Source organism: Cyprinus carpio, chromosome A12 (genome assembly GCF_018340385.1).
Source record: "Cyprinus carpio isolate SPL01 chromosome A12, ASM1834038v1, whole genome shotgun sequence".
Classification (NCBI taxonomy): domain Eukaryota; kingdom Metazoa; phylum Chordata; class Actinopteri; order Cypriniformes; family Cyprinidae; genus Cyprinus; species Cyprinus carpio.
In genome coordinates, this window is record NC_056583.1 from 13,818,511 (window position 1) to 13,845,685 (window position 27,175).

Sequence of the window (27,175 nt, forward strand, 5' to 3'; positions counted from 1 at the left end):
ACATTTTTATAATAAGATGTATAATAATAATAATACAAATACAAATATAATAATACATTTGTAAAGTACTCATAAATCATGAACAAACTATTAGTTTATAGTTAATTTATAATTTATAAAGTGTAGTTAATACATTAATAGGCTCTATACAAATAGTGAGTTCTTCATTCATTATCACTGTAGTTAACACAATTATTATTGTTCAATAAGCCCATAGTAAAGGAAGGGTTGATTGGTAATAAGAAGCGAATAGTTATCTCTTTAGATTAGGTCGTGGTAACTGGGAAAATGTCATTTAATTAAGTGCTTTAAACCAACCTTCATGAACTTTGATTGCATTCATATTCACTGTCCCTCAAAATGTTTACATGATATACATTAAGGACACACACATACTCTCACACACACACAGGCATATGTAGTTTACAGGGACTCTTCATAGGCGTAATTGTTTTTATACTGTACGAAAGACCGTGAGAATGAGAAAGCAAAGAAGTGGTAAACTGTATCTCTTTAGTCTGTTGTGCAGGTCATTGCTTGTCCTGTGTACAGACTTGCTGTGCGATTAGACCCATAAACCATCCTGTTTCTCAGATTTAACTCTCTTTTCTTTATCTCTATGTTCTTGTATGTTTAGTATGTTGAGCTCTTTTTTTTTTTTTGGATTGGGGCTAAACCTCATGTTAAAGTGATGAGGTACTCTGGAAAAATCACTCTGCACACAAAGGGAACACAGGAAGGCATTTCAATAGGGCCTAATTATGTGTGTGTACATGTGTGTATGCGTGGGAGACCATGCATTATAGCATGTGTACGTGTATGTGCAGTCGTCCAGTGGAGCTCAGAGGAAGTGTGGAAGTCAAATCCAAAAGGGGTCAGAGAGTCTTTACTTAATTAGTATTAAAAAAAAATTTATTTGTAAATATATATATAATTTCTGCTGATGTATGTGTGCGTGAGAGAGAAATTGATTGTCGGATTTGTCACTATCAGATTAGTCTCAGTGGTGTCCGTTGAAAAGTCCTGAACACTGAAGCATTTGTTGAACCCTGAGCAGTACACAGTCTACTTTAACTCAACCTGTTCTGTGCAGTGGACAGATGACAGCTCTTGGCTTTAACTTGCAGGAGGCTGTGGTGCAGTTCACTATTTCTGTTGGCTATTGTCATGTAAAGCGCATAACCCAAAATCCTTCCAACTTCCATGGTTGCTGTCAAAAATAGAAGCGTTACGTAAACCTGGGCTGTTCCACCCTCATGTTGGAACAGTGCATCATTAAAAGATTTGTGCTTGAATGATGCCAGCAAAGAAATGTTGACATTTTTTTCCCCAATCAACCATCAAAAGCTAGGCCTGTTTGGCTCTCTGTTGCTTTTTTTATCCTGTAAAGCTTTACTCAACTGTTGACACACACAACACACTCATGAACATTTTATAGAGAATTTATAATCTATGAAATAACTATGGACTAGTAGCTTGCTAATTATTTGTAATGATTTGTAAGTACTTTATTATATTGTTATAATAGGTAATATTAAAATAATATATTATAAGTATACACTTAATAAGTTTACTTAACATTTTGAATATTGTATATATATATATATATATATATATATATATATATATATATATATAAACAAGTGATTAATGTTTTTGAAAGAAGTCACTCGTGCTGACCAAGGTTGCATTTATTTGATCAAAAATACAGTAAAAACAGTAAAATTGTTGAATATTATTAAAATTCAGATTTACTGTTTTCTATTTTAATATATTTTAATTACTCCAGTCTTGTAATATGCTGATTTGGTGCTCAAGAAACATTTCTTATTATTGTCAATCTTGAAAACAGTTGTGCTGCCTAGTTTTCTTTTTTTTTTCTTCTGTGATGAATAATCCAAAAGAACAGCATTTATTTTAAACTTTTTATAACATTAGAAATGTCTTATTGTCACTTTTGATGCTTCCTTGTTAAATTAAAATATTAAAGGGGTCATATGATGCTGCTAAAAAGAACATTATTTTGTGTATTTGGTGTCTCAGTCCATGCAGCTGCTCTGCTCGTGCACATCTAATCATCAGTTCTCTTTTAGCAGTTCAGTCAATGTACTGTTAGGAGTAACTGAATGAGGGATATTGGTTTATTTCGCATCAGAGGGAGTGTCAGGCACGTTTATAAACCGAATAACTTAAGTAATTTGTGGACTAGTGCATACTGGTGACGCGAAACGTTTCAAACGATTCAGTTCGATTGGGTGAACTGTTTCGACTGGTTCACTAAGAAGATCCTGTTAAATAGAAAGATTCGTTCATGATCCGGACATCACTAGATGAGACAAAACCAATAAAACCCATTACAAATGAGGCATTTGTTGCATCCAGTGGGGACATAATTACTGATTATAATGACTTATACTGTCTTTTTACACGTTGCGTTGCGTATTGCGCTGCGGAACATTTGGGCGGCATTATGCAAATTTCCCCCATAGTGACGTAGAGATGTGGGGGCTTGTTAGAACGAGCGCTTTTAGGGGTGTGTGGTTGACTCTTAACTTTTATAAAGAATATATCTTTGGATTTGAGACTTTAGTCTTTGCAACTTTACAGGTCTTCTCTATGCACCAAGAGCTTGTAACAGTCCAAAGAGAAAGGAAAAATTAAAATCGCATCATATGACTCCTTTAAATTCTTTAAAAGACACAGCTATTAATAGGCTACTGATATGACTGGAGTCTTCATCTCATGTAAGTGTGCATTTTTCTTTCAGGGTAAACTTGTTCAATGAGGAAAAAATGACTGTACACTTTTAAGTGACTTGAGAAATGAACTTGAGCTTCCTTACAAATGCATGTAGTCTTTAAACACTTGAATATTATCATAAAAATACAACAGCTCATGTTACATTATGATAGACAGGTTTTACAAGAGAACTGTGAATGCTTATCTCAGAAGTGTGTAAACAGATGCACAGACACCTGATGTGTGTTTGTGTGTTGAACCACACCCCGGCTTCTGTATTCCCCATAAACTAACACATACACATGTAAACACATAAGGTTATCAAGAGATCATTGTAGGCACATGTACCCACTGGCTGACATGCTCTGGCACCCAGCATTCTATTCTCTAACCTTTCCTGCTCCACCTACCAAAGTAAAGATGATATCTGTTAGATAGAGCATGACAGAAACTTATTGGCAGTACACAATAAGTTTCAGCCACAGTCACTCACCTAAAGAAGCCATGCTGCACCATGAATCATCTACCTACCTCAGCAAGGCTTTGATACAATGGCTCTACTCATTCTAACACGAGCCAGAGTGGATTCTATTCTCAGGTGAATAGTTAACTGATATAAGACTCTTCTATGGCTCATTAACTGCAATTCACAGATCACAGAAAGACCAGCCATGCTCTGATACGTCTGTGAAGACGTCTTCAGATAAATTGCGGCGTCCCCTATCAGTGCAGTCCACCCAGATGACAAGGTGTAAAAATACAGAAAAAATATGTTCCAAGGATTTGGGTCAGTAAGAATTTTTTATATTTTTGAAAAAAGAGTTTTATACTCACTAAGTCTGGATTTATTTGACCAAAAATAAAGAAAAAATGTAACATTGTAAAATTATTACCATGAGTATTTTCACTTAGACACCTGAATGAAAATATTTTTTTTTCCACAAGTTTCCTGACTTTGTAAGGCTCTAGGTCACCAGATGCTAAACTGAAGTGTTTATCCTGGAACCTGATAACAGAAATTGTTAAACTTTAAATTCAGTAGCATCAGATTTTATAGTTATTTGACTTTAGGTATGTAAATAGTTGGTTATAGACTGAACATCATTGCATTGCCTTAAAGATCAACGTTTTGATGACCATTAAGATGTCTCTTTAAAAGATGAATGGCCATAGCTGAGGCGTTTTTACATTTGAAATATATTTCTTATACAAGGAAAGAATTAGTCGTAAGCTGAAAAATCTGTTTGTAATGCAAAATGTTTTTTTATTTTTTTGTTTTATTTTTTTAAACGTAAAAATTTATTTTCATAAAGGTTTCAATTAAAAAAAATATTATTGTTTAAAATATAATACTCTAAAATCCACAGAATATTTAATATTAAAATGTTTTAACAAAACAGTACAATAACTCAAAATCTTTACACTTCTGTTGGAGAATTAGTGTCTTGACCATGAAGGAGGCATTTCCCTTATGGGACTGACTTAAGTATGCAATAAAAAAAAAAAAATCACTAGGCTGGGTCTCTTTCTATTTTGTTAGTTCTTGTCTTTATTTTGCTCTGATGCATTGAGAAAACAGCAAAGATTTATCAGGCATGACAATCAGATTAGCTCCTCTGAACATTCCTGCCTTCGTTCAGGTTCTGCACATACCTGTTTGTTATAAGATATGCAAAACATGTCACTTATTTAGATCATTGGTGTTTGTTGCTGCAAATCTGTAATGAAGTAATGAACTTTCTGACCATCTGAAACCATGCAGACACTGCATTAATTCACTTGACTGGCATGGTCGGCATGTCTCATATGAACACATCAAACTGTCATGTGACCCCCACTAAGTATTTAATATTTCTACATGTTTGAAAAGTGCTTTGCCACTGAATGCCCTCAGACAGATTCCAATGATTGTGCTCTGGCTGGCATGTTCAAGTGTCTCAGCCTTTAACCTTTAAAATGGCATTACAAAATCTTCACCTTCTCCTTGTGTAGTGTTTTTTTTTTCTTCTTTTTTTTCACTATACATCACAGAGCTCAAACATCCCCTGGTGAAAGCAAACTACTGTATCTGCACTGGGACAAGTCTCTGCAATCACTGTGATTCAGATATTATCATGTCCTGAAGTGTTTGGCTTTGGCCACATGGCTAGAGTCTTCAGTAAGACTCAGCAGAGTTATTAATGCATCTCAATGTCCCCTGGCTTGTTAAGTACAAATTTTGAGTATAAGCTGATTTGGCTATTGCATGTGTTTACACTGCTGTTCAAAAGTTTGGGGTCAGATGCATTAAAGTGATTAAAAGTGACAGTTTAGATTATTGTTTTGTTACGAAGATTTTTATTTCAAATAATGCTGTTCTTTTGAAGATAAAACATGTATCCACAAAAATATTAAGCAGCACAACTAGAATACACAAGACATGTCACTCGTATAGTTTTGAATGGCGAAAAATGCAACGCTCAATCGCAGGAAGCCCCGCCTTCTGATTGAAGGAGTCAATCGCTAATCGGTAAAGTCAGCGCCACACTGCAGCTGCCGTTAGAAGTGTCCGGTTGCTATAAAAACAGTCAGCATTCTGAGACATGCACTCAGGACTGCGCATGCGCATTGGCTGATCTAGCCTGAATAATAAGCTTTTTATAACGCTATTTGAGCAAAATAAACAACATTTATAACACAGTTGTTATCAGATTTCTTTGGTGATTTTAAATATGAAATTTAATCGCAAGCCTAGTGAACAGTTTTGTATAATTTGATGTTTCCCCATTCAAAGAGATAGGAGTTGCACTTGGATGCATGGGAGGCGTTTCAAAAATGGCCACCGAATGACATGACTTGTCTTAAAGGGACTTTGCTGTAAATCACTAAAAGGTTTTATTCTAAAAATTTTAATTGTCATGATTAAAAAGTGTAATTATTATGACAGTAATTTCTTAATTATAGTCAGTTAATTTTATGCATCCACTAAGAAGAATAAAACTCCTTTATACTTCTCTGGAGAAAAACATATGGACTCGCATATGTTTACTTCAGATTTCCTTAGAGAGAATGAAATTTTTTCTTTATTACCCAAAAGGGGTGTTGTGAAAATTAGTGTGCCGTTTCGCAGAAACTCAACAAATGAGACTCCCAGAAGTAATAGAGCTTACAACGTTCCAGGAAATCCCTAGTATAACCAAAGACATTTTTATTTCATTATGAAGGGTTTTGACAGCTTACCTGAGGCTGCTGTCATTTTTACCTACACGAATGTTTAGCCCTGGTCACTTCAAACACTTAGACTTAAATGCAGCCACCTCAGGAATGGAGCAGAGAACAGCTTGAATTATAAATGAGGCACAGCACCATTGTGATGTTGTAAAGGTCTGCAGAATGGCCCAGACCCTCAAGGTCCTGTAGATCATTTGTCTGCTTATTGTCTAACAGGCATGCTGACCCCTTCACACCCTTTTAACAGCCTGGACAATTTTTGAAAAGACTTTAAGCAAGACACCAAAAATGTGAAATATGTTCTAATTGTTTGTTTTTTTTCCCCATGGCTTCAGAGATCTGAAGCTGGATAACATTCTGTTGGATGCTGAAGGCCACTGTAAACTGGCTGACTTTGGCATGTGCAAAGAGGGCATTCTGAATGGGGTCACGACCACCACCTTCTGCGGGACCCCTGACTACATTGCACCTGAAGTATGTCTAGTAAATCATAATGAACATGACAAACAGCTGAGGTGTTTGACATAATTTTGAACCTCGTTTTTGTGTCTTTCTCGTTCAGATCCTGCAGGAGTTGGAGTATGGCCCATCGGTGGATTGGTGGGCTCTGGGCGTTCTCATGTATGAAATGATGGCTGGTCAGCCTCCGTTTGAAGCTGACAATGAGGACGATCTTTTTGAGTCCATCCTCCATGATGATGTGCTTTATCCTGTGTGGCTCAGTAAAGAAGCCGTCAGCATTCTGAAAGCTGTAAGCAGCCCATTTCTTGAAATCATTTTGTTTCTTTGTATAGGTGGTTTGTGGTTGGCCCATTTATCATTTCTTTTTCCACTTGTGTTCAGAATCTTTTCTCTTCCTGCAGTTATGTGTTGAGCTCCACTGTATGGTCATTCACCTGGCTGCACTTTCCCTCTGACCTCTCCAACCTTCCTCTGTTCATTTTCCTCCCTTATGTTCCTCATTCATCCCTCTGTTCTGGTACATTTACCTCCGGCTTTCAACTACACTAATTTTGGGTCATATTGAGCAATATCTGAACATGCATAATGATTGACAGACAAAGGGTGTTTCTGATTGGCTTGTTTTTTAGTAAAATTAAAAAAATTATAAAAAAAATATGTCTCCTATAATTATGACAAAGCTTCTTGTTTTTAATCTTTTTTTTATTGTCAGAAAAGTTTTTTTTTTTTTTCACAGTTAATGTTTGTACATAATACATAAAATTTTTTTTAATTTTAAATTAGAATTATAATATAATATAATTTTAACATAATTTAAATATTTTCTAAATTTATTTGTATATATAAAAATGTAAATAATTTGTTTATAGTTGAATTTTTACATATTGTTATTGTTAAAATGTATTAATATATATAAAATTTGCATTAACCTTCTTTAATAAATGCTGTTAAAATATTCTTATTTGGTTAAATATGATACCTAAGGCATTAACTAAAGTTATTAACTAATGAACTGATTTTTTTTTTCTTGCTGTTATAAAGGCATTTCCCAGTACATCCTTTTCAGTGACATTTTGCTTGTATTTTTTGGGTCGTATTCCAAAAAAAAAAATGTTACAGCTCCTTAAACACTGTTCATAATTTCCCCTTCTTTATGAATTATGTAATGTAAAATGTACTCACTTTCCTCAGTTCATGACAAAGAGCCCCAGTAAGCGTCTGGGCTGTGTGGTGACCCAAGGACTAGAGGAAGCCATCAAAGTCCACCCTTTCTTCAGAGAGATCGACTGGGTCTTGCTGGAGCAGAGGAAGATCAAGCCCCCCTTTAAACCTCGCATTGTAAGCATACACTTAATTTCACACAATCAATTAACCAATTTCTGTAGCTCAAACAGTAGAGCATATCACTAGCAACACCAAGGTTATGGGTTTAATTCCCAAGAAAAGCAAAACTGGTACAAATCTACCGTATGTATCTTGAATGCAGTGTAAGTAGCTTTGGGTAAAGCAGCTGCCCACTGCTTAAATGTAAAATGTAAATCATGAAATGCTCATTATGACATGTCACAATTCATAGAAATTTTTTCTGCAAAACACGCTGACATAGCACGCGCACATTGACTTTATCTCTCATGTTCCTCTGTCTTTAGCGTCTGTGGTCTAGACTGAAAGTCAGATGCCACAACGGCACTTCTCGACTTCTGCTTTCCCATGGCGGGGGGAAGGGCTGAGAGTGTTGTGTGTATGTGCACGTGTCTATATGAACACAAGTGGGTACTTTAGATAGAAAGGTCACAGAAAGGTTCAGAAAAACCATGACCGCCACTCGCTCTCTTGCCCTCTGAGTAACTTTGAGCTGGCGTTCCGTCACCACACCTGTGGCTTTTAACTGAAAGTCTGCACTGCTTCTTAGAACAGCACTGAGGACAAAATCTGGATCTTAAGTAATACAGTCATTTGTTATTATTATATCATAATATTATTATTATTATTATATTTTTAAAGGGTTAGTTTTGATGAAAATAAATGAAAGTCTGTCATTATTTACCCTCATGTCATTCCAAACCCATAGGACTTTCATCCTCTTTGTACTTCATTTTAACAAATGAAGACTATTTTTTATTAAACCTGAAAGATTTCTGACATAATTTTCATGACATAATTGCATGAACTATCCCTTTAAAGGTAAACTTCAGAAAACCATATATCTCTCTGTCTTTGCTATAGAAAACCAAGCGCGATGTGAATAACTTCGACCAGGACTTCACTCGTGAGGACCCTGTGCTGACGCCAGTAGACGATGCCATCATCAAACAAATCAATCAGGATGAATTCAAGGGCTTCTCCTACTTCGGAGAGGAGGCTTTGTCTTAAAATCTAACTTGATGTCTGTCAGCACAAATATATGTTAAACACCCCCACAAACACTCAAAAAACCCACATCGCATTGCAATACATGAACACACACTCCACAGATGTTCTGAAGAAGGGGCTCAGACCGGGCCGGAGCAGAACCATCGGTCCCTGTGGTTCAATTCCCCTTTACTGCTGTTTTTGTTCTTTTATTCTCCTCTAAATCTCCAAAAGAAAAAAGAAACTGTACTGCACATGGATCTCATCACAGGCCTGAACAAATTTTACAACCAATCAGAAAACGAATGTTCTCCAGAGCCCAAGAAGGAAGGGTCGGAACGCACTACCTTAAACCAAAATTGACGATACCAATGATTGTACTATTTGGGACACCAGTCAGGTCTTCGTAATCCCTTGATGGAAAGGTCTTGCCCTTGAGGAGGAATTTACCCTGCACATGTGACAATTGACATGTTGTGCTGTGCAGTCAAATGCCTTTTTGTGTATTCAGGTGACATTTTGGGAGCAATTTTCTAAAATATACAAAGACATTTGTAGTATATATAATATATATATATATATATATTATATATATATATATATATATATATATATATATATATATATATATATATATATATATATATATATTCCATCAGTGTTATGAAGGTCCATTTAGAATGTTAACCTGCTGTATATGGGTTGTGTTACGAAGTGTTGGCCTGAGTAGATGTGTGCATGACATGTATGTGTCCGTGTGCATGTGTTTGCATGAATGAGAGCGAGAGGCCCTTGCCCTCCGGAAGCTCTACGGTTGTTTTCATGTTGTTTTGCAATGGATTTTCATTTGTGCTCGACTGTGTAAAGACCGCAGTATGCGTGCGTGTGTGTGTGTGTGTGTGTGCCATGTCCCACCGCTATGCATAATAAGGTATAGTCGTGGACAGACAGACCAGTACCCACAGATGCCCGGTCATTGTGTACAGCAACATGTACATAGTATTCACTCCAAAAGCCTGTGAAAGCTTCTTAGAGTAGGCAATTGTTTGCATGGTCTTGCAAATTGTGTCGTTATTGAGTAGCATCAGTTTATGGAAAGAAAAACATGTTTTTGATATCTATGTGCAATACCCTGAACACATTTCCCCAGTTCTTTTCTTTATTTTTTTAATTGTTGTGTTTCAGTTTCTCTCTTGTGTGCTGATTTTCTCATGTTTTATAGTTTAGAGCTTCACCAAAGGCTTTCTCGCTCTCTCGCTCATGCTTCTCTCTGCCGTTGTCATGTATATAGTTTGCTGAAGTACATAAGCTGTGGAATGTAGTGGAAAATGTGTGAGCTTTTAATTTATTCAATATACATGTAGCTACGTTTCCCTTTTTATGTCAGTAAGTCAGTTTGTCAGTTTTTTTCCTTTGCATCATTTTGTGTTACTTTATTTCAGACAATTAAACCTTGTTACACACCTCCATAGAGCTTTCAAACTATTATGTTTTTGTTTTAAAATTGTGTGAACCCCCTGTGGTTGAATCATTTACTTGTGCAATGTGAAAGACTCTAAAGGAGGGGTGAACTAAATGAAAAAAGGGTACATTTCAGGCGTACTAATTAAAACCTTCTGGAATGTGATGACTTTTGCTTTAGCATTTCTTAGCATTAGAAGTTTCTTTTTGCTTCGACATTGTTTCGTTGCTTTTTTTAATGTGTCTGTGGGTTGATCACGGTGACTAGGTCAATGTTGCCGATTGTCTTTAAAGCCTTTTCTCCCACAGGCACTTTCCTGTCAGTCGACCTCATGGTATCATGCCAAATGTCTTGTTCAGCTTTATTTTTTTCCGTTGTTTCCTTTTTAATTGTAAAGGAATGAACTTGATATATAGGACGCATCCATGGTCTGTCTTCAAAGTCAAAACAGAGTAAATAAACTAAGAATTACCTCTTAAATTAAGTGCAAAGATTTCTCTGGCTGAATATTAAATATTTGTGCATACAGTATTAAAATACATAAATGTTTCATATGTATGATAGTGCTGTATTATATACATCTGGTATTGGACTTTAGTTTCTGTATGGTGAAGCTTCATGTGCACAGAGGTATTTCTTTTCTGGATACACTAGCGTTATCTCGTAAACATTTTATTATGTGCCAAATGTACTGTCATCTAAAGGATGTGAATGTTTTGTTTAATCTATTAAACCCCAAGATGTATGAAAAATGATGCGTTTTGGTGATAAGTTGCAAGAGAATTATGTGCACACACACATGCCCATACTGAGGAAATAGAACATCAAATTGCAAAAGTAAAATATGTAACTAGAGGTTTGGCTGTAGCTGTTAGTCTAAACTTTTAAAAACATCCTTACAAATACAGTGCAACATAAAAACTTGTAAGACTTGTAAGGACATTTAAAGTGTTTTGGATTTTTTGAATGGCTCACAAATCATCTATTTTGATCACAATCATGTATTGCCTTAAATCTGCTGATAACATCACGTTTCTCTGAGGGTTTGGGGTCAGCAAACCTCCTCGCCTCATCAAAAACAATTGTGTTAATGAGATGTTCTTGCAAACATGAAAAAACCAACATGCATGTGTGTGCATTATTGCAAATGAGCTTGATGTGAGCTGTTCTTCAACAGTCATTCAACGAAAAGGCCTAAATGGAAATGTTTGAGGTGTTCAGATGCAAACTCCTCCAAAGATGTGGCTTTTTCTAACCATTCCGATAATGACAGACACAACTGCAGTTTTCCATCGACTACATGCAATTCATAGCAGGGTTAGAGGTGATCGATTACATGTTTGTTTACATGGTGTAGCCTACTGGTAGAAGCCTCTTATTAAATGGGAATGGGTCCAAGATAGAGTTGAACGAGAGTTAAATATGTTCCAATTAAACCCTGCTCCTGGAAAAGATGCTTTACTGTTATTTTTCCATGGTCGGCGGTCATTTTTGTTTGTTTGTCCACGTTCAGAGATTAAAATGTAGCCCTGGTTCCTTTTGGATGCTTCCTGGAAACTTCACGTGGTGTTTGTTTTATATGAGACCGTGAAACTGAACTTTCTCACAGGACAAGTGTGCACAGAGCTCGGGGGCGCGCTGAGAGGCAGGCGCGTGGTGAGGAGCACCATTTAGTGCGCGCAGTGCACAGTGCTGAAAGCACGCGCAGCGCAGGAGCGGCGCTCACGAGCTCTTTACCAGCGTCCAGTCACTGTCAGTCGGTGTCACTCTGGGGAGGTGGTGCGATCCTCGGCAGTGTTCTGAGACTGCACTAACTACTCCGGTCATTACTGGAAATGTCATGAGAATGGACATTACGGAGGAGAAATAACTAAAAGACATCTGTGAAAAAAAAACACGTTTAAATTTTTTTCCGGAAAAGTGAATTCATTATACGCAAGACAGAGTTGTCTTCAGCAAAGGCGCACCATGACGGCCGAGAGAGAGAAAAAAAGGTAAGGCGCAGGAAACATTTTATTACTGCATGGACTATTAGTTATGAATTTTCTTGAGTTGTTTACCTTAATTTGAGATTCTCAGGTGATATTTGGCATATTGCTCAATGACACGGCCACTAAAGCCAAACTGTCGCATTAAAGTTGTTTTACTCTTACCGGTGTTGTACTTGGACTGAACTGTAATACAAATACCCTTTTTATTAACAACTCTTTCCTATAACCTCCCACCGCAGTTTTAGTTGCTCAATATTTTGATATTGGAGAGGTGTGCTCGGACCCTATTTTTGGATCGCTCTTGTTAATGGACTCATACAAATGACTTCAAACTTTATTAAATGGCATCACCAGAGTTAAATTGCTACAAAAAAAATAGCACACTGCTGCATCTCATCATGAAACGAATGGATTAAAAATAATTATTCTGTTGTAATCATGACTGAACATGTTAAATATGCATTCGTGATAAAAAACAACAAGACAAAACAAAAAGCAGCAAATCTGTATTCAAAGAATTGGACCCTCAGAGACGGTCAGACTGAGAATAAAATTGCGCAGTGGAGTCTGACAATAATTGTCTAACTGTTGAACTCAAATATCACTGTAAAATATTTTGTATAGGCCTAAAAGTTTCTTTGTTTTTTTTATCTATTTAACATGTCATAGTTATCTGTCATTTTTACTTGTTTCATTAGATTTTAGAGCTCAATTTTCTTTAGTAATATATATATATATATATATATATATATATATATATATATATATATATATATATATATATATATATATATATCCAAAGTGAACTTGTGTGCAGTGAACTAAAAAAAAGTAGGGCAGCAATAAAACTAGTTTATCACTTGATTTTTTTAAGGTTAAAAGCCTCTTTTTATTTTATTTATTTATTTTTTTTTTTTTTTTTGTAGTATATTGAAAACATGACGTAGTCCAAACATCATTGAAAGCTTTTGTTGTTGTTTTGTTTGTTTGTTTTTTTAGTCTGTAATGGAAGTATTTAATTTAGCAGCAACTACTTCTGTTTGTGAACTTACCTATTACTAATACCTTAACTATTACTAATACCTCATACAATTAATTTTTGGTTAAACACATTAGGACTCAAATAATAGACTTCATATTTTTATTGCCAGATACTAAAAGCATTTTATTTGGTGGTAATATAAAACAACACTGGCTCTATGGTGGATAAGGCAAGTTAAAGAGGGGTTAAATGTTCTTCTGTGTGGTTGGGTTGTTAACGGGAAAGTAATGTTCCAATTGAAACTGAGGTTATCAGATCAGGGTTCACCTCTTTTTTTAAAGCGTGAACAGGCCATTATGTTTCTGGTTACTTCCATGACTTTATTCTATTCTTATCTCTTATCTGGTTTGTTTAACTTGCTCTACAAGTGTTGTGATGTCACTGTGATGTCTTGTGTAATTAGTGCCAGTTGGGTAATATAATCATTTAACTGTGCTATTTTATATCAATCATCTATCGTCTATCAAAGCTTGCTGCACAGAAGGAATATGCAAAACAATATATGTGATACGACTATTCTGACACCCTAGGTTTAGTTATCATATTCTGGATAACACTGAATCTTTTACTGGATTATTAGTTGGGAAGCTAAAGGTTGGCCATCTCTTTGAGGTTAGGGAAAATAGGATTATCTGTAGTGAATGGGTGCTCTGTACAGTCTGGCTCTTGGTGAACTCCGGCCTAATCTGTTTGAGAGGGGAGATGCAGAGAGAGATAGAGGGAGGAATGGGTTCACATCGGCCTGATAATCACATGATCTGCTCCCTTTGACAGCTTTTGGTTTGGTTGTGCGTGAAGACGCCTGAGGCAGTAGGTAAAAGGTACAGCAGTCTCTCTGTTGTGTTTGCTAGGTCGTTATGTATGCTTTAGGAATCGTGACAGCTCTGTTTCACGCAAATCTCCCTTGAGATCTCTTGCTGAAATACAGACAATCCTCCTGTTCAGAGCCTGACTGACACTTTTAATGTAAAAACATTGCTAGTGGGAGTGGCTACATAGCTATCAGTCTAGTTATTTTGTTCCAGTAATGGCACAAAAAATTAAAAGATCGCAAAAGAGAGGACAAAGAAGTGAAAACAGCCAGCAGGCCTCTGTCTTTAGGCTGCCTTGACCTGTAGCGCATTTCTAATTCAAAAGTTGTTTAGCCAGCTAATGTCGAAAGTAATTGCAGCGTAGCTGGGGCTTGAGGTCAGCAGCTGGACAGTGTGGGAACAGAACTCAGTAGCCTAGTACAGGGTAGAGGACACAACTCCCCTTCATTTGAAGGACAGAGTCCATGCAGAAAGCTGTCTTTCTCTCTAAAGAGAGATAAACCTTATATTCAGCAAGGGGTGTTTGGGCAGCGTAGATCTGGATTGTGTTACTGAATAAATAAGCTAGGAGCTCATGCATTCGGAGATGGTTACTTATTCCAGCTGGCTGTGAGAGAAGTGTTTTCTTTATGTTTTATAACAAAACCACTGGAATGATCTGATGTGTATTTTATGTTATTATAAAATATAACTTTAAAGTTTTGTTATTATATATTTATGTACAATATTTTAAGCATTTAACCTTGATTATGCAACAGGTAAATTAAACTGATATTCCAGTAGGTGGTGACAGTCCTTGTCACTGAATCATTCACTCAACCTATTCGTTCACGCCACTCATTTATTCAGGAATGAAGCTTGATTGATTGGAATTATGTTGTTAAAGTATGACGAAAGTATGATTAATTTAACTTATTGTATAGATGAATCAAATTATTTCTTTATTGCCCTTGTTAGGTGTCATTATATATTGCTCGAAATAAATAATCAAATCAAAAATGAAGTTTGATTGAGTCATTTCAATTGTTTGCTCAACTGATTTCTTTAAAATACCAATCCATTTAGAATGAAACTCCAAAATGGCTTGTTTTCTGGACAATGTGCAGCAGCAGTTGATTCAGTTTTGACTTGGTTTGCAAGAAAATATTTTCACTGATGTAAGAAAAAAAAGCAATATAAATGGCAACATTGTCTCTAAAATGCAAGTTACTTAGTATTAACGTATTGTTTATTGAACCTTCTCTTTCTCAGGGATATTACTTAATTATTTGTTTTCTTCTGAAATGTGTACAAAGCAGAGAAACTGGCACTGATAGACGTAACTAGAGATCTTTGAGAACATCTATTGAATAAAACCCAAACCATATAATTTTTTGGTCACCTTTATCATAGATTCAAACACAGCAAATACACCTGGTTTCTCTGGCATAAAAATTTAGTTTCTACATTTGTTTTTTTATGTTGTCTGGTGGGTTCATGGCTTTCCTTGAATGGCTTTCAGTATGAGGGAACAATGTGCAGTGTTTAAAAACAGCGAAATGTTTCATTATGCAAATTTTGCAGTCAGCAGCATTTTGTTGTTGTTTTTAATAATAATAATAATTAGTTTGTGCATGAACAATTTTGTCTGTTATTTCTTGTGCTAATGTAAAATTAAAGTGTGCAGCTTTTAAAATGTCCTTGACATATGATTGACACGTTGCATAGTTTTAAGAGTTGGATCATTTCTTAGAAATTACAAGACATTAGAGCATTTGTTAAAGGCCAGATGCTTTTAGAGATTTGAGATAACTCCAGGTTACATAAAATAATTTCACTACCATTAGTCTTCTGTTGCTTAGTATTTTAAATACTCTATCAGTAACAGTAAAGACTGTATAACTGATTGCATAAGTACTTAAACTCTGGAAGGACATCATTCAGAATCAGCTGTTGTCACGGAAGACAATCACTCTTTTTTTCCCACAAATGAATGTACTGAACATGTGAACTTTAGATGAGTGTGCATTATCTTTTCCCATTTATTGTACCATTGTGTCTGTATTTTTAGAGCTGCACTTGATTTGTTCTTTTTAAAATCCTGATGTGGTTGCATTTATGGTTAGAGACAGAAAGCAGAAGGCTAATTGTTTGAGTTGAAATGGAAGTTGCCATTCCTTGTTTAGCCCCAAGGAAATGCAGACAGTAAATTCATGTGTAAGTCCCATGGGTTTGACCTATGAGTAAAAACCATCAGCCATTTCCTGTGAGAAGAATCCATGGTTACTATTACAATGACAATTTTTTGTGAAACCGGGGTTAGTGGGAGGGCAGAAAGGGGGCATGTTGTGGTTGCCAAATATGCAGCTGTATAATAGAGGGCCGATTATTGCATTCCTGCACCCCCGCACCACGGTTTGCACATTTTACAAACACTCCCAGAGCTGGGCTGACCTGAGTTGGAGAATAGGGGACCCACACTGGGAGGCTGCTACTGGAATTACACCGCTAGATCCTGCTCTCAGCATTGGCCTCCCACAGACACGGAAACTTAGTGCTGCACGCAGGCCACGTGTGTTGGTACAACCCCCTACATTGCGACTACATTGCCATTCATCTGTATGGATGTGCAACGCACCTGTATTTGATGTACTGTAAACTCTAATGTGAAGGCGTATGACTCGCCGTCGCTTTGTCTCACACACAAGCAGAGAGAGAGAGAGAGAGAGAGAGAGAGAGAGAGAGAGAGAGAGAGAGAGAGAGAGAGAGAGAGAGAGAGAGAGAGAGAATTGATGTGCTACATGTAAACGATATTCTTTGTTGTATTTTCATGTCAAAATAACGGCCTTCCTTTGGAATTCTTTAGCTTTTTAAGAACTGCCTTGTTTTCCAGTAATGGGCGGAGCTAATACGCAAACAGCAATCTCATTGGCTGGTGCTCACCTATTATCGTTTTGATTTCAGCAAATCAGTTCGAGCGAATGCACAAAACCTGATTAATATTCATGAATCAAGCGGCTCATTAGTCCTTTACTTTTTTTACAGAAACACTGACTGACCAAAAAAGCACCACCACCAGTCCAGTTAAAATGTTCAGTTAAAATGACTAATATGCATTTAAAACATGGTTATTAAGTTTATTTCTAATTAATAAAGTTCTATTATTAAATAACACTTTTTATTTATTATTATATGATTATTATAATGCTTGACTGACTGATGTTAAGAGTGTACTTTCAGATATTTAAAAAACTGTGCCATTTTACACACACACACACACACACACACACACACACACACACACACACACACACGTATCAGTCTGGTGAGTAAACTAAAGAAATTTACTAGCCAGTGGTGATTCAATTGCCAAGGTGTCCGTAGAGGGTTGTGGTATCTGTGTTATAATATGTGACGGATTAAAGAGCACTTGTGGTGTTTTGCCGACAAACAGCACTGTGTGGCTTGGTTTGTTGTGAGGGTGGCACAGTGAACTGTGGCACACCACACTCAGAGGCCATAGAGAGTTCACTTCTCTCTGCCACACACTCTTTCACACACTGGCAAGCCACAGACCTCAGAAATCGTTTGCCTGGCAAGATAAACTTTCTGTCTGGATAGATAAATGACGGCACATATTTATGTGCTTTTTTAAGAATTTCACTCTCTTATATTATTGTTTTTATTGTTGAACTATCCCTTTAAGCTGTATAGTTACTGATAAAATACTATATGGACTAATTCATAAAAGTACATGCTGCATTACATTTTATCAACACTCATATTACATGACATACTCAACTGTTCCTGGACTGTCAGATTATACTGAATAACATGTAGTAACAAGCTCAAAACAGACGTCTGCATGAGCCAGGCCTTGTGACCTGACTTAACCCGGCGCGAGTTGACTGAAATTTAATTTATCGTGACAAATTTCAAGACTGAAGCAATTTTGAACCTGCAGTTTTTTTTTTTTTTCTTTGCGAGTGAGTAAACCTAGATTAAAACCTTGATGCACAGATTCTCACAGGTGTGGTTTTGCAATGCTTTTGCTTTGACTCAGCGATGAAGTTTATGCTTGTGCACAAAAAGTATGCTTAACATAAAATATTTTGAATTTTTTTTTTAAATCAACTCAAAACCTGACAGTTCACTAATTTGGTTTGGTCTCAAAGTAAATTTTGTGAAAAATAAAAAAATTAAATAAAATCAGTTCACTGTACTGTATGTGTGTATATATAACATTGGCTGCACACACAGTATCTAAGCTGAAGCTCAGCCTATAGGCTGTGTTGTGTTCATCAACCTCTTCTGTTTTCCAGGCATCCTTCAGAAAGGCGCAAGGAAAAGTCCCGTGATGCAGCGCGCTGCAGGCGCAGTAAAGAGACAGAAGTGTTCTATGAGCTGGCCCATCAGCTGCCGTTACCCCACAGCATCAGCTCCCACCTGGACAAAGCCTCCATCATGAGACTAGCTATCAGCTTCCTGCGCACACGCAAACTTTTCAACTCAGGTATGAAGCTAAAAAAATAGATGTTCATTACATACGTGATCTGTCATTAGGAGTCAAACTCCATTGTATCTGTTTCTTTTATTTTATTGTGAGTCAGTCACATCCCATAAACCTGTACAGTGAAGAAATTGTGAACTTTTTGAGTACACTGATTAGACTTGTTTCCGTTTCTGCCTGACTGTATTTTCTGCAATATTGAACTTAGTCAAACATACCTGCAGCTTTCATCAGATTGCCCTGTAATTGTGTGACAGCCGGTTTACATATTGATAAATAAACTTTTTCTACATTATTGCCACATATACACTACTGTTCAGAAGTTTGGGGTTTAACATAACTGTTTCTTCTTTTAATACATTTTAAAATGTTATAAATTCCCATGATGGCAAAGTTTACAGTTTACAGCAGCCATTCAGTGTCACGTGGTGCTTAAGAATAATTTCTCATTATTATCAATGCTGAAAACAGTTGTGGTACTGAATATTTTTGTGGAAACCATGATACATTTTATATTATTCTTTCATGAATAGCAAGTTTAATATAACATCATTTATTTGAAATAGACATCTTTTGTAACATTTTAAATGTCTTTACTGTCACTTTTGGCCAATTTAAAGCATCCTTGCTACAGTAAATAAAAGTATTAGTTTCTTTTGAAAATAAAAATCTCACTGACCCCAAACTTTTATATGGTAGTGTCCCACTCTTCATTTAGAAAGATGATTTATAAATAAAATAATGCTGTTTTATGCTAAAAATGCAAAAAGATTTCTGGATAGTCTGTAGTAATTATACATAAACACAGTAATGGTCTGTGGTGTGTCCTCGTTTAGACAGCTAAGTAAACATGTTTATGTGTCAGTGAAGTTGGGCTGGGTAGGTCTATGAGATGTCCTGTACTCCTCAATATACAATAAGAAATGCAGGAAGACAGACAAAGAGCATTGCTCATTGTTTCCAGACTCCATTTCTGACGCACATACATGTGTGCATGTCTCTGAAAGAGAAAGAGAGCATCAAACAATGAAAAGGGAAGATATGGAATCTGCTGATGAAAAAGTGTGTGGGGAAGATCGATGGATGTGGAGAATAAGGGAAAGAGGGAGATGACGAGGTGTGGGGTAATTAGGGACTGCTAATGATATTGTTTTCTGTGAACACAACAGTGAATTATGATTTTATATTTGGTGTGTTGTATGTGTTTTTGAATGTTCTGCGTCATGGTTTGACCTTTGATAGGCCCCAAGATTACACAACAAGAACCTGTTTTAACTAATATGTCATTCAGTGAGGCGTGTGGGAACCGTAACGGCATAGTCATAGAATCATAATATTACTGATGCAGGTTATGATTCTCATCTGAACCAAATGTTTGACCTCACTGACATTTTGAACTTACCTAAAAGAAGTCATTGGTTTAACATTATTTCCAGCAAACGTCCTTCTGGAGATATAAATCTTTGAACCCTCATTTTCAAATGGCCCAAAACAGATGAACCGAAGAGGTCTCCTGTCAAAATGAAAAATCACAACTGAAATCTCTTTAACAATTCCTTCTCTCTCTCTCTCTCTCTCTCTCTCTCTCTCCTAAACAGCAGTAATATGAAATTGCAAATGGGGACTTCTCTTGCTTCTTGAGTCTTTAGTCTTCTTGAGTCTTTTGTGTTTTTATTCTTATTTATTATATTTTAAAATGTAATTTATTGTGCAATGGCAAAGCCAAATTTTCAGCAGCCATTTCTCCAGTCTTCAATGTCCCATGGTGTTTATTTAACACCATAAATATATATATATATTTTATTATCAATGTTGAAAACAGTTGTGCTGTGTATTTTTGATGAATATAAAAGTTTAAAATTAATAATAATATAACTATTAAATACAGACCTTAATCTTTGAACAGTAGTGTATGTCCTTTTTTATTTCTGCTAAGAAAATTTAAGAGAAACTTAAGCCAAAGTTTATTGTTGAAACATAACTTGAATGAAAGAACATAAAAGAGCAGTTGCTGAGCAGGAAGGAATAAATCTTAGATGTTTCTGATAGGGATGTAAAGAGAATGGCAGAAAATTGCGAGTACTTTGGTTTGGCTGAGGGACAGAGGAGTAAGACATTACATCGAAGTATTAATAGCACCAGGATGAATGCTGTGGGGTTTGATGTGGGAGCACAGACATGGACCACCTGCAGACACATAGTGCTGATGTCTGAGTGGGGTCAAAGCCTCAGTGCTCGGGCCCTTATTGCCTGATCCGAATGAGCAGGGGAGGAGGCCCTTATCTGCAGGGAAGCAGACATGAACGTCACAGCATGGAGCCTCGCTTTAATTATTTTTTCCAATTGTTGATGCTTTTCATGGCATTTTGTACCTTAAACATCCTCTCTTTGCTGATCAGCTCAGTAGTGTTTTTATCCCATGTTGGTATGTGAATTTATTTTGATAAATAAGTCTGTTTAACTGATTCTGAGCTGTTTATTTGAAGCTAAATGGTACAGGATATGAGTCTATGTTTGTGTCAGAGTATGTGATTGTGCCTTTACTTTGGGTTTGTGAAGGTCCCTTGAGTTTGTCTTGATAATTTGCCAGTGTAAAATTACAAAAAAGACCAAATTTGACACTGGACACATACTAAGTTGTCTTGTCTTTGGTCCCAGGCTGCACAGTCCAACAAACCTGGTCACAGGATGACAGCCAGATGGACAGTCTATATCTAAAGTCTCTGGAAGGCTTTGTCGCTGTGGTAACATCAGATGGAGACATGATATTCCTTTCAGAAAATGTCAGTAAATTTATGGGCCTTACGCAGGTGAGCCTCACCTCATTTCCTTTATTCTTTGAGAGTAATTACAGAGAGAAAACATAAAAAGCCTTCTGTTACTTCATTTAAAGTGGCTGAGCATTCAACTTTTCTTCCCTTACAAAATGTTAATAGGTAGAACTGATAGGCCACAGCATCTTTGACTTCACGCACCCCTGCGATCATGATGAAATCCGAGAGAATCTCAATGTCAAATCAGGTGAGCGTCAGCTTGGAACAATTTTTCCTAGAAGTATGTTGACACAATTTTTTTTATTTGGATATACAGTATACTTTTTGCCTTTAACACCAAAGTGGTAGAATCTCCCAGTCCTCTTTATCTCTGGATTTGCCAGGGAGATGTCCTTATCTGAGAGCAATTATCACAGTCAGGATGTTATATTTTGTACATTCTTGTGGTGGTTCCTGTGGGGACAAGTCCCCCTCCTTTACCAAGCCGCATCCTATAGACCACAGTCCAGCCTGTGGTCCCTTCTGTGAAGACTTGAGGGCTATATTTTTGTTTGATATTTTGTTCAGGATCTGTTTATACATTTTTATTTTTAACTTGTTCAAAAACATTTTAGCATTTTAAAAGCATTTAGCTAGGTCTGAACAATTTGGGGAAGAAACTGAAACACACTAAAATATGATTATAATTTAATTTAATCCATTAATTTCTGTTAATTAATTATATTGTGATCATATATCAATATAGCTAAATACTACTAATACATTGTTATTATTATATTGTTAATAAAAAGATAATAAATTTATTACAAAAATAAAAATGATAAATATATTACATTTGTAATAATTGTATTAATACCATTTCAGTGTAAAAAATATAATATATAATATAAACCCTATAAAAATTGAGGGGAATTTATTTATTTTATTTTATTTTTTATTCTGTTTGTTTACTTTAATTAATCAGTTATTAGTTAATTAGTTTAATTTCAATTTTAAAAAGAAAGAACACTCAGACAGTAATATTCATAGCTTTAAAAAGCATGCGAGACTATAGCCAGGGCCTAATCAGGAATTTATTCAGCATTTGTATTCATTTCAGGCATTGGCAGGAATTCAGCAGACTTTATTTGAATAGTTTTGATGCTAAACATAGCTTGTAAATTTTTGTTTTCATGTCATTTTAGCACCAAATTTGGCGTGAACTTTTTTTTGGCCTTTACTCTAGCTCAGTAGTTTCTGAAAGGTACTATTTCTGTTGCTGTCATGTAAGCAGTGTGTACTCAGAATGAGAGTTAGGGGGCCTTTCCGCATAGCAAATGTTCCTCCTCCTCTTGTTTTATCTTTCACAGGTCTGTCATTTCTTGCCATTTCATTGGTCGTTTAGAGATAATCCTAATGCAATAACACAGAGAGTTCCATATACTGTAGTTAAGGTTTCAACAGACTGATTCAGTTGAACTTTGCACCTAGCATCCACAACCCACTGACAGACCAAAGTCCTCTGAATGTGCTAGAAAAAAGCTTTTTTGCATGCACATATATAGTAAATACATATATAGTAAATACATGATTTTTAAGCATATGTCTTATGAGTTGTTTGATTGACAGGACCTGTGTATGGCAGAAGAGGGAAAGATATGAGCATGGGCAGAGATTTTTTTATGAGGATGAAATGTACAGTCACCAATAGAGGTCGCAATGTCAACCTCAAATCAGCCAGCTGGAAGGTAAGAATGCATAAGCATGTCATACAACACCATGCAGAGCACATGTGCATGTGCTATCAAGTAAAATATGGTGTTGCTGCTCTGTCTTTCAGGTGCTGCATTGCACGGGGCATCTCCAAGTGTGCAGCAGCCGCCCCCCTCAAGTCCTCTATGGGTTTTCGGAGCCACCCCTCACATGTGTCACTATGCTGTGTGCGCCGATCCCACACCCCTCAAATGTTGACACACCTCTTGACAGCAAGACGTTCATGAGCAGACACAGTATGGACATGAAGTTTATCTACTGTGATGAGAGGCAAGAGACTGTTCACTAATTGACATATATGTGCGTATTGTATATGTACTTGTTTATGTGCATGAACAGTGGGCCCAAAAATATATAGACACAAAGGGCAACAACAACAACAACAACAACAACAAAAGATGACAAATTTAATTTAATTAGATATAAAATATCTATACAAAATATCATATGAAGGCATCTGCATGCAAATGATCCATGAACTAACTCAACCGTCCTTTTAAAATTTTTGAAATGACAATTAACCAACAGGTGTCTTGGTAAATTAAGTTTTATTTATTTCTCATTTTGAATAGGACATTTATTTATTTTGTCATTTAAAAACTCAAAATTTTCCCTTTTTTATGCTGTCTTTAAAATAAAAGCCACTTGGTTTGGTTGTTATATAATGGAAATATTTTATGAATTTTAGGTTCTATGAAATTGCTTGATGAACACATGTAGTTTTCTTTCTTGTGCTGATGAAATGTTTGTTAAATCCATAGCTTTATATGCAAATGTGATTTACATTTTTTTATTATTAGAATATCATTTATTTATTAGCCACAAGCTTTGTAAAACTCATTTTACTTTAGTTTACAGACGCGAATCATGATTTGCTAGTTGCCAATCAATCGCATGTGGTTTGAGGGAGTGGGACATTCTCACACTAGAGAGCGTTTGATTGCACTAGAATCTGTGCAGTTCACGATATGTACTTTAGTGCAATATCAAATTGCGTACTGTATTTTTGCTTGTTTTTGACCGCACTGCATTCATTAACGGGATAGTTCACCCAAAAATGAAAATTCTGTCATTAATCACTAGGGTTGGGAATAGAGTTCTGTTTTTTTTGAAAAGAACCCAGAAACCGTGAGCAATTTCTAAGATTAAGTTCTGAAAACGGTTCTGGTGTGACAAGTGACCAAGCGCTGTGAGCAGTCTTGTGCCAGTGTTTTGGCGATTCGGTGTTTCCCGTAAATGATGTCACAAACCAAATAACAGAAATGCTGCCAAACTGCCAAACACGTTTCCCACGACTGTACGCACACTCGCGCCTTTCATAACTGTGCACGTTGTTTTGTCTGAGTGTACATGTAGACATTATATTTGTCCCATATTGTCATTAATATACATACTGACTTCAACTTGGACCACTAAATAAATAGACTGCTATTGTTATGTAAGTATGAGGGTTAGATTATTTAGTGTACAGGTCATTTCAAGAGTGATAAACAAAGTGATAGAAAATATTTATTTTCATGCATATTAAATGTTTAAAAATGTGGAAACCAATCATTGCATCACACAATCTCCTGACTGCATTATTATTTGTAAAGTAGGGGCTTTATGGAGTGTGTGTGTATACATGGTTATAAGTATAACAGTTTATATTTCATTAATTTAGGGAAATGAACAAGTGTCTTAGCCCTCAAGGGACTATTTGGCCAACCAGCTCATTCCTGCTTGAAAAGCAAAATGATATTGATAAACATCAACTTTGAAGCACATGCTGATTGATGAACTAGCATTACTGCACAACATACTTACTACCTTCCAGCAACACTACATTCAAAGAAGGTAAAAAGGTAAAAAACATAATAATAGTTCATTTAAATGGAATCAGAACTTGACAATTTGTATACTGTACTATTTATGTTGAAGTTTGACATTGCCAACCTTTAAATTAAGTTGACAGTAAGTAATAAACAGTATTGAGCATTGAGTATTTGAGTATTGTGCATTTTTCCTTTTTTCCGTTTTTTTAATAGTTTTTGTTTAAATGATTTAATGGAAACCGGAACCGTTAGGCTGAACCGGAACCAGAACCGGAACTGGAAAATTTCTAACGATTCCCAACCCTATTGTTTACTCAAAATTGTGTATTTCCAAACCTGTAAAACCTTCGTTCATCTTCGTAACACAAATTAAGATATTTTTGATGAAATCCGAGTGCTTTAGTAAAACATAGTAAGGACATCATTAAAATAGTAAAATAGTGGTTCAACCGTAATTTTTGGAACGACATGAGGGTAATTAATGACAGAACATTAATTTTTGGAACTATCCCTTTAAAAGCCCTTACTGGAACAGAAAAATGAGAGGCTGTTCCAGGGTAATACTGAAGGTTCAGATATAATAACAAAAAAATAACAATTGCATGAGTTTGTATGGAGTATTCAACAGCACAAAAAAATTTTTTGGTGAAGATATTGAGCATTGCATCAAATTCAATTTTGATTAATAGACAAGCCCACATCTGTCTTGAATTTTGCACTCGCTAAAGTGCTTCAAAAACAGACAAGGGCGTGGCCTTTGTCTTTTTGGAAAACTGACATTAAAGATAATGATCGGAGAGAACAAGTACAAATGTTTTGCGTGAGAGATTTATAGCTCCATTTAAAAAGGGCCCACTTGTAATCATTTGTTCTCACTAAGCTTAGCAGGGAGTTTACACTGGCTCCCAGCAGCACATTTCGATTGTTTTCACCAGATATAATTGACAGTCATGAATCTTGGTTAATGATGTGGTTTAAATCAATCACCACTTTGTTTTTGACTGTTCCATTAGTGTTATTCTTGACCTGTCTTTGTGTTTCAGAGTAAGCAGCCTGATCGGGTATAGGCCAGAGGAACTTCTTGGCCGTTCAGTGTATGAGTTCTGCCATGCTTTGGATTCTGAAAGCATGACGAACGAGCCACCAAAATCGTGAGTAACCTGTTTACATCTGACAAACACAAATCCGGGAGGCACAAAAACATAAGTTGGGTTTCATGGGGTCTTTTTCAAAGATGCACAGTAGCCTTTTCAAGTCTAAACAGATTTTAATTGGAAATGCCTGTCTGAACAAAGCCATAGGGTAGACACAGTTTTCTTAGTTTGCTTTGTTATCCGTACCTCCATTTCATGCAAATGACAACGCAGTAGCTCATTGTGTGAATATGTCAAGGTCTCAACTGTTTTGTCTAATTTACCTCCACTGCGTCCTGAAGTGACTCACAGTCTGGAATAGATCCATGCCTCTCCATCTCTATCCATGGGTAAACTACTTGAGTTCAAAATCTTGTAGACCTGAGGCGTTCCTATGGGCTTGATGACTGAGGGAAAACAGATGTCCCGCCGGGCTCCAGGAATTGTTTGAAGGATATTTTTAAACTCAATGGTTGTTGCATTGCATTGTTTATTTACTTAACAGATGCTGTAGACTCTACATTTAATGTTTTCAGTCACTTGCTTTTAAAATCAGCCTCCCAGGAACTTAAACCTACAGTATAGTTCTAACCTTAAAGACTGTTTGAAAAAAAATCTACATTTTGATACATTCTAAATTTTGTAAATTGTACATTCTCTTTTATGTATGGAAGCCCATTTCTGTGCCAAAAAGAAAGAAAGTAAAAACTTATGAGCTTAAGTACGCAAATCATAATGAAATAAAAGTGACAATTATTATTGACAAAAAAATGTACGTTTGTCATAAAGTTTTTTTTTTAAATCTTGTGTTTTTTTAATTTATCTCCTCATAATAATGACATTTTACTTTTTTACATTAAGCCAAGATCCCTGACCTCAGCTTTTATGAAAGACAGATCTATTCTATGAAGAATTGATAGAAAAAGGCAGACCCAGATTGTACTTCCAATTTGAGGCCTTTTATTTAGTATTTTAATTAGTGATGCACCTATCATGATTTTCATGGCCGATTCAGATTCTGTTATTTATTTATTTATTTATTTTTAAACTAGCAAATTGGCCAATTATGATAATGGTTGCTATTTTTTTTTAAAGCAAATTTATTTTATTGGTATTTAAAAAATTCTGTAGGCATTTGAAACA

At 36.0% G+C, this 27,175-nt stretch overlaps 2 protein-coding genes across 3 annotated transcripts in view; both read left to right on the top strand.

The window, feature by feature from the left end:
* The window catches only part of LOC109099594 (protein kinase C epsilon type-like), a 48,828-nt gene extending 36,683 nt beyond the window's left edge, over window positions 1-12,145 (top strand). For both annotated transcript variants that reach the window (XM_042767681.1, XM_019113103.2), the window contains exons 12-15: window positions 6,285-6,423; window positions 6,512-6,700; window positions 7,603-7,749; window positions 8,638-12,145. In XM_042767681.1, the coding sequence (XP_042623615.1) occupies window positions 6,285-6,423; window positions 6,512-6,700; window positions 7,603-7,749; window positions 8,638-8,784 (622 nt within the window). In that variant the 3' untranslated portion in view covers window positions 8,785-12,145. The remainder of the gene's footprint in view (window positions 1-6,284; window positions 6,424-6,511; window positions 6,701-7,602; window positions 7,750-8,637) is intronic.
* The window catches only part of LOC109099593 (endothelial PAS domain-containing protein 1-like), a 29,433-nt gene continuing 14,339 nt past the window's right edge, over window positions 12,082-27,175 (top strand). The window contains exons 1-6 of the mRNA XM_042767683.1: window positions 12,082-12,219; window positions 18,372-18,562; window positions 21,218-21,369; window positions 21,496-21,580; window positions 22,942-23,060; window positions 23,153-23,355. Coding sequence (XP_042623617.1) covers window positions 12,194-12,219; window positions 18,372-18,562; window positions 21,218-21,369; window positions 21,496-21,580; window positions 22,942-23,060; window positions 23,153-23,355 — 776 coding nt within the window. The 5' untranslated portion in view covers window positions 12,082-12,193. The remainder of the gene's footprint in view (window positions 12,220-18,371; window positions 18,563-21,217; window positions 21,370-21,495; window positions 21,581-22,941; window positions 23,061-23,152; window positions 23,356-27,175) is intronic.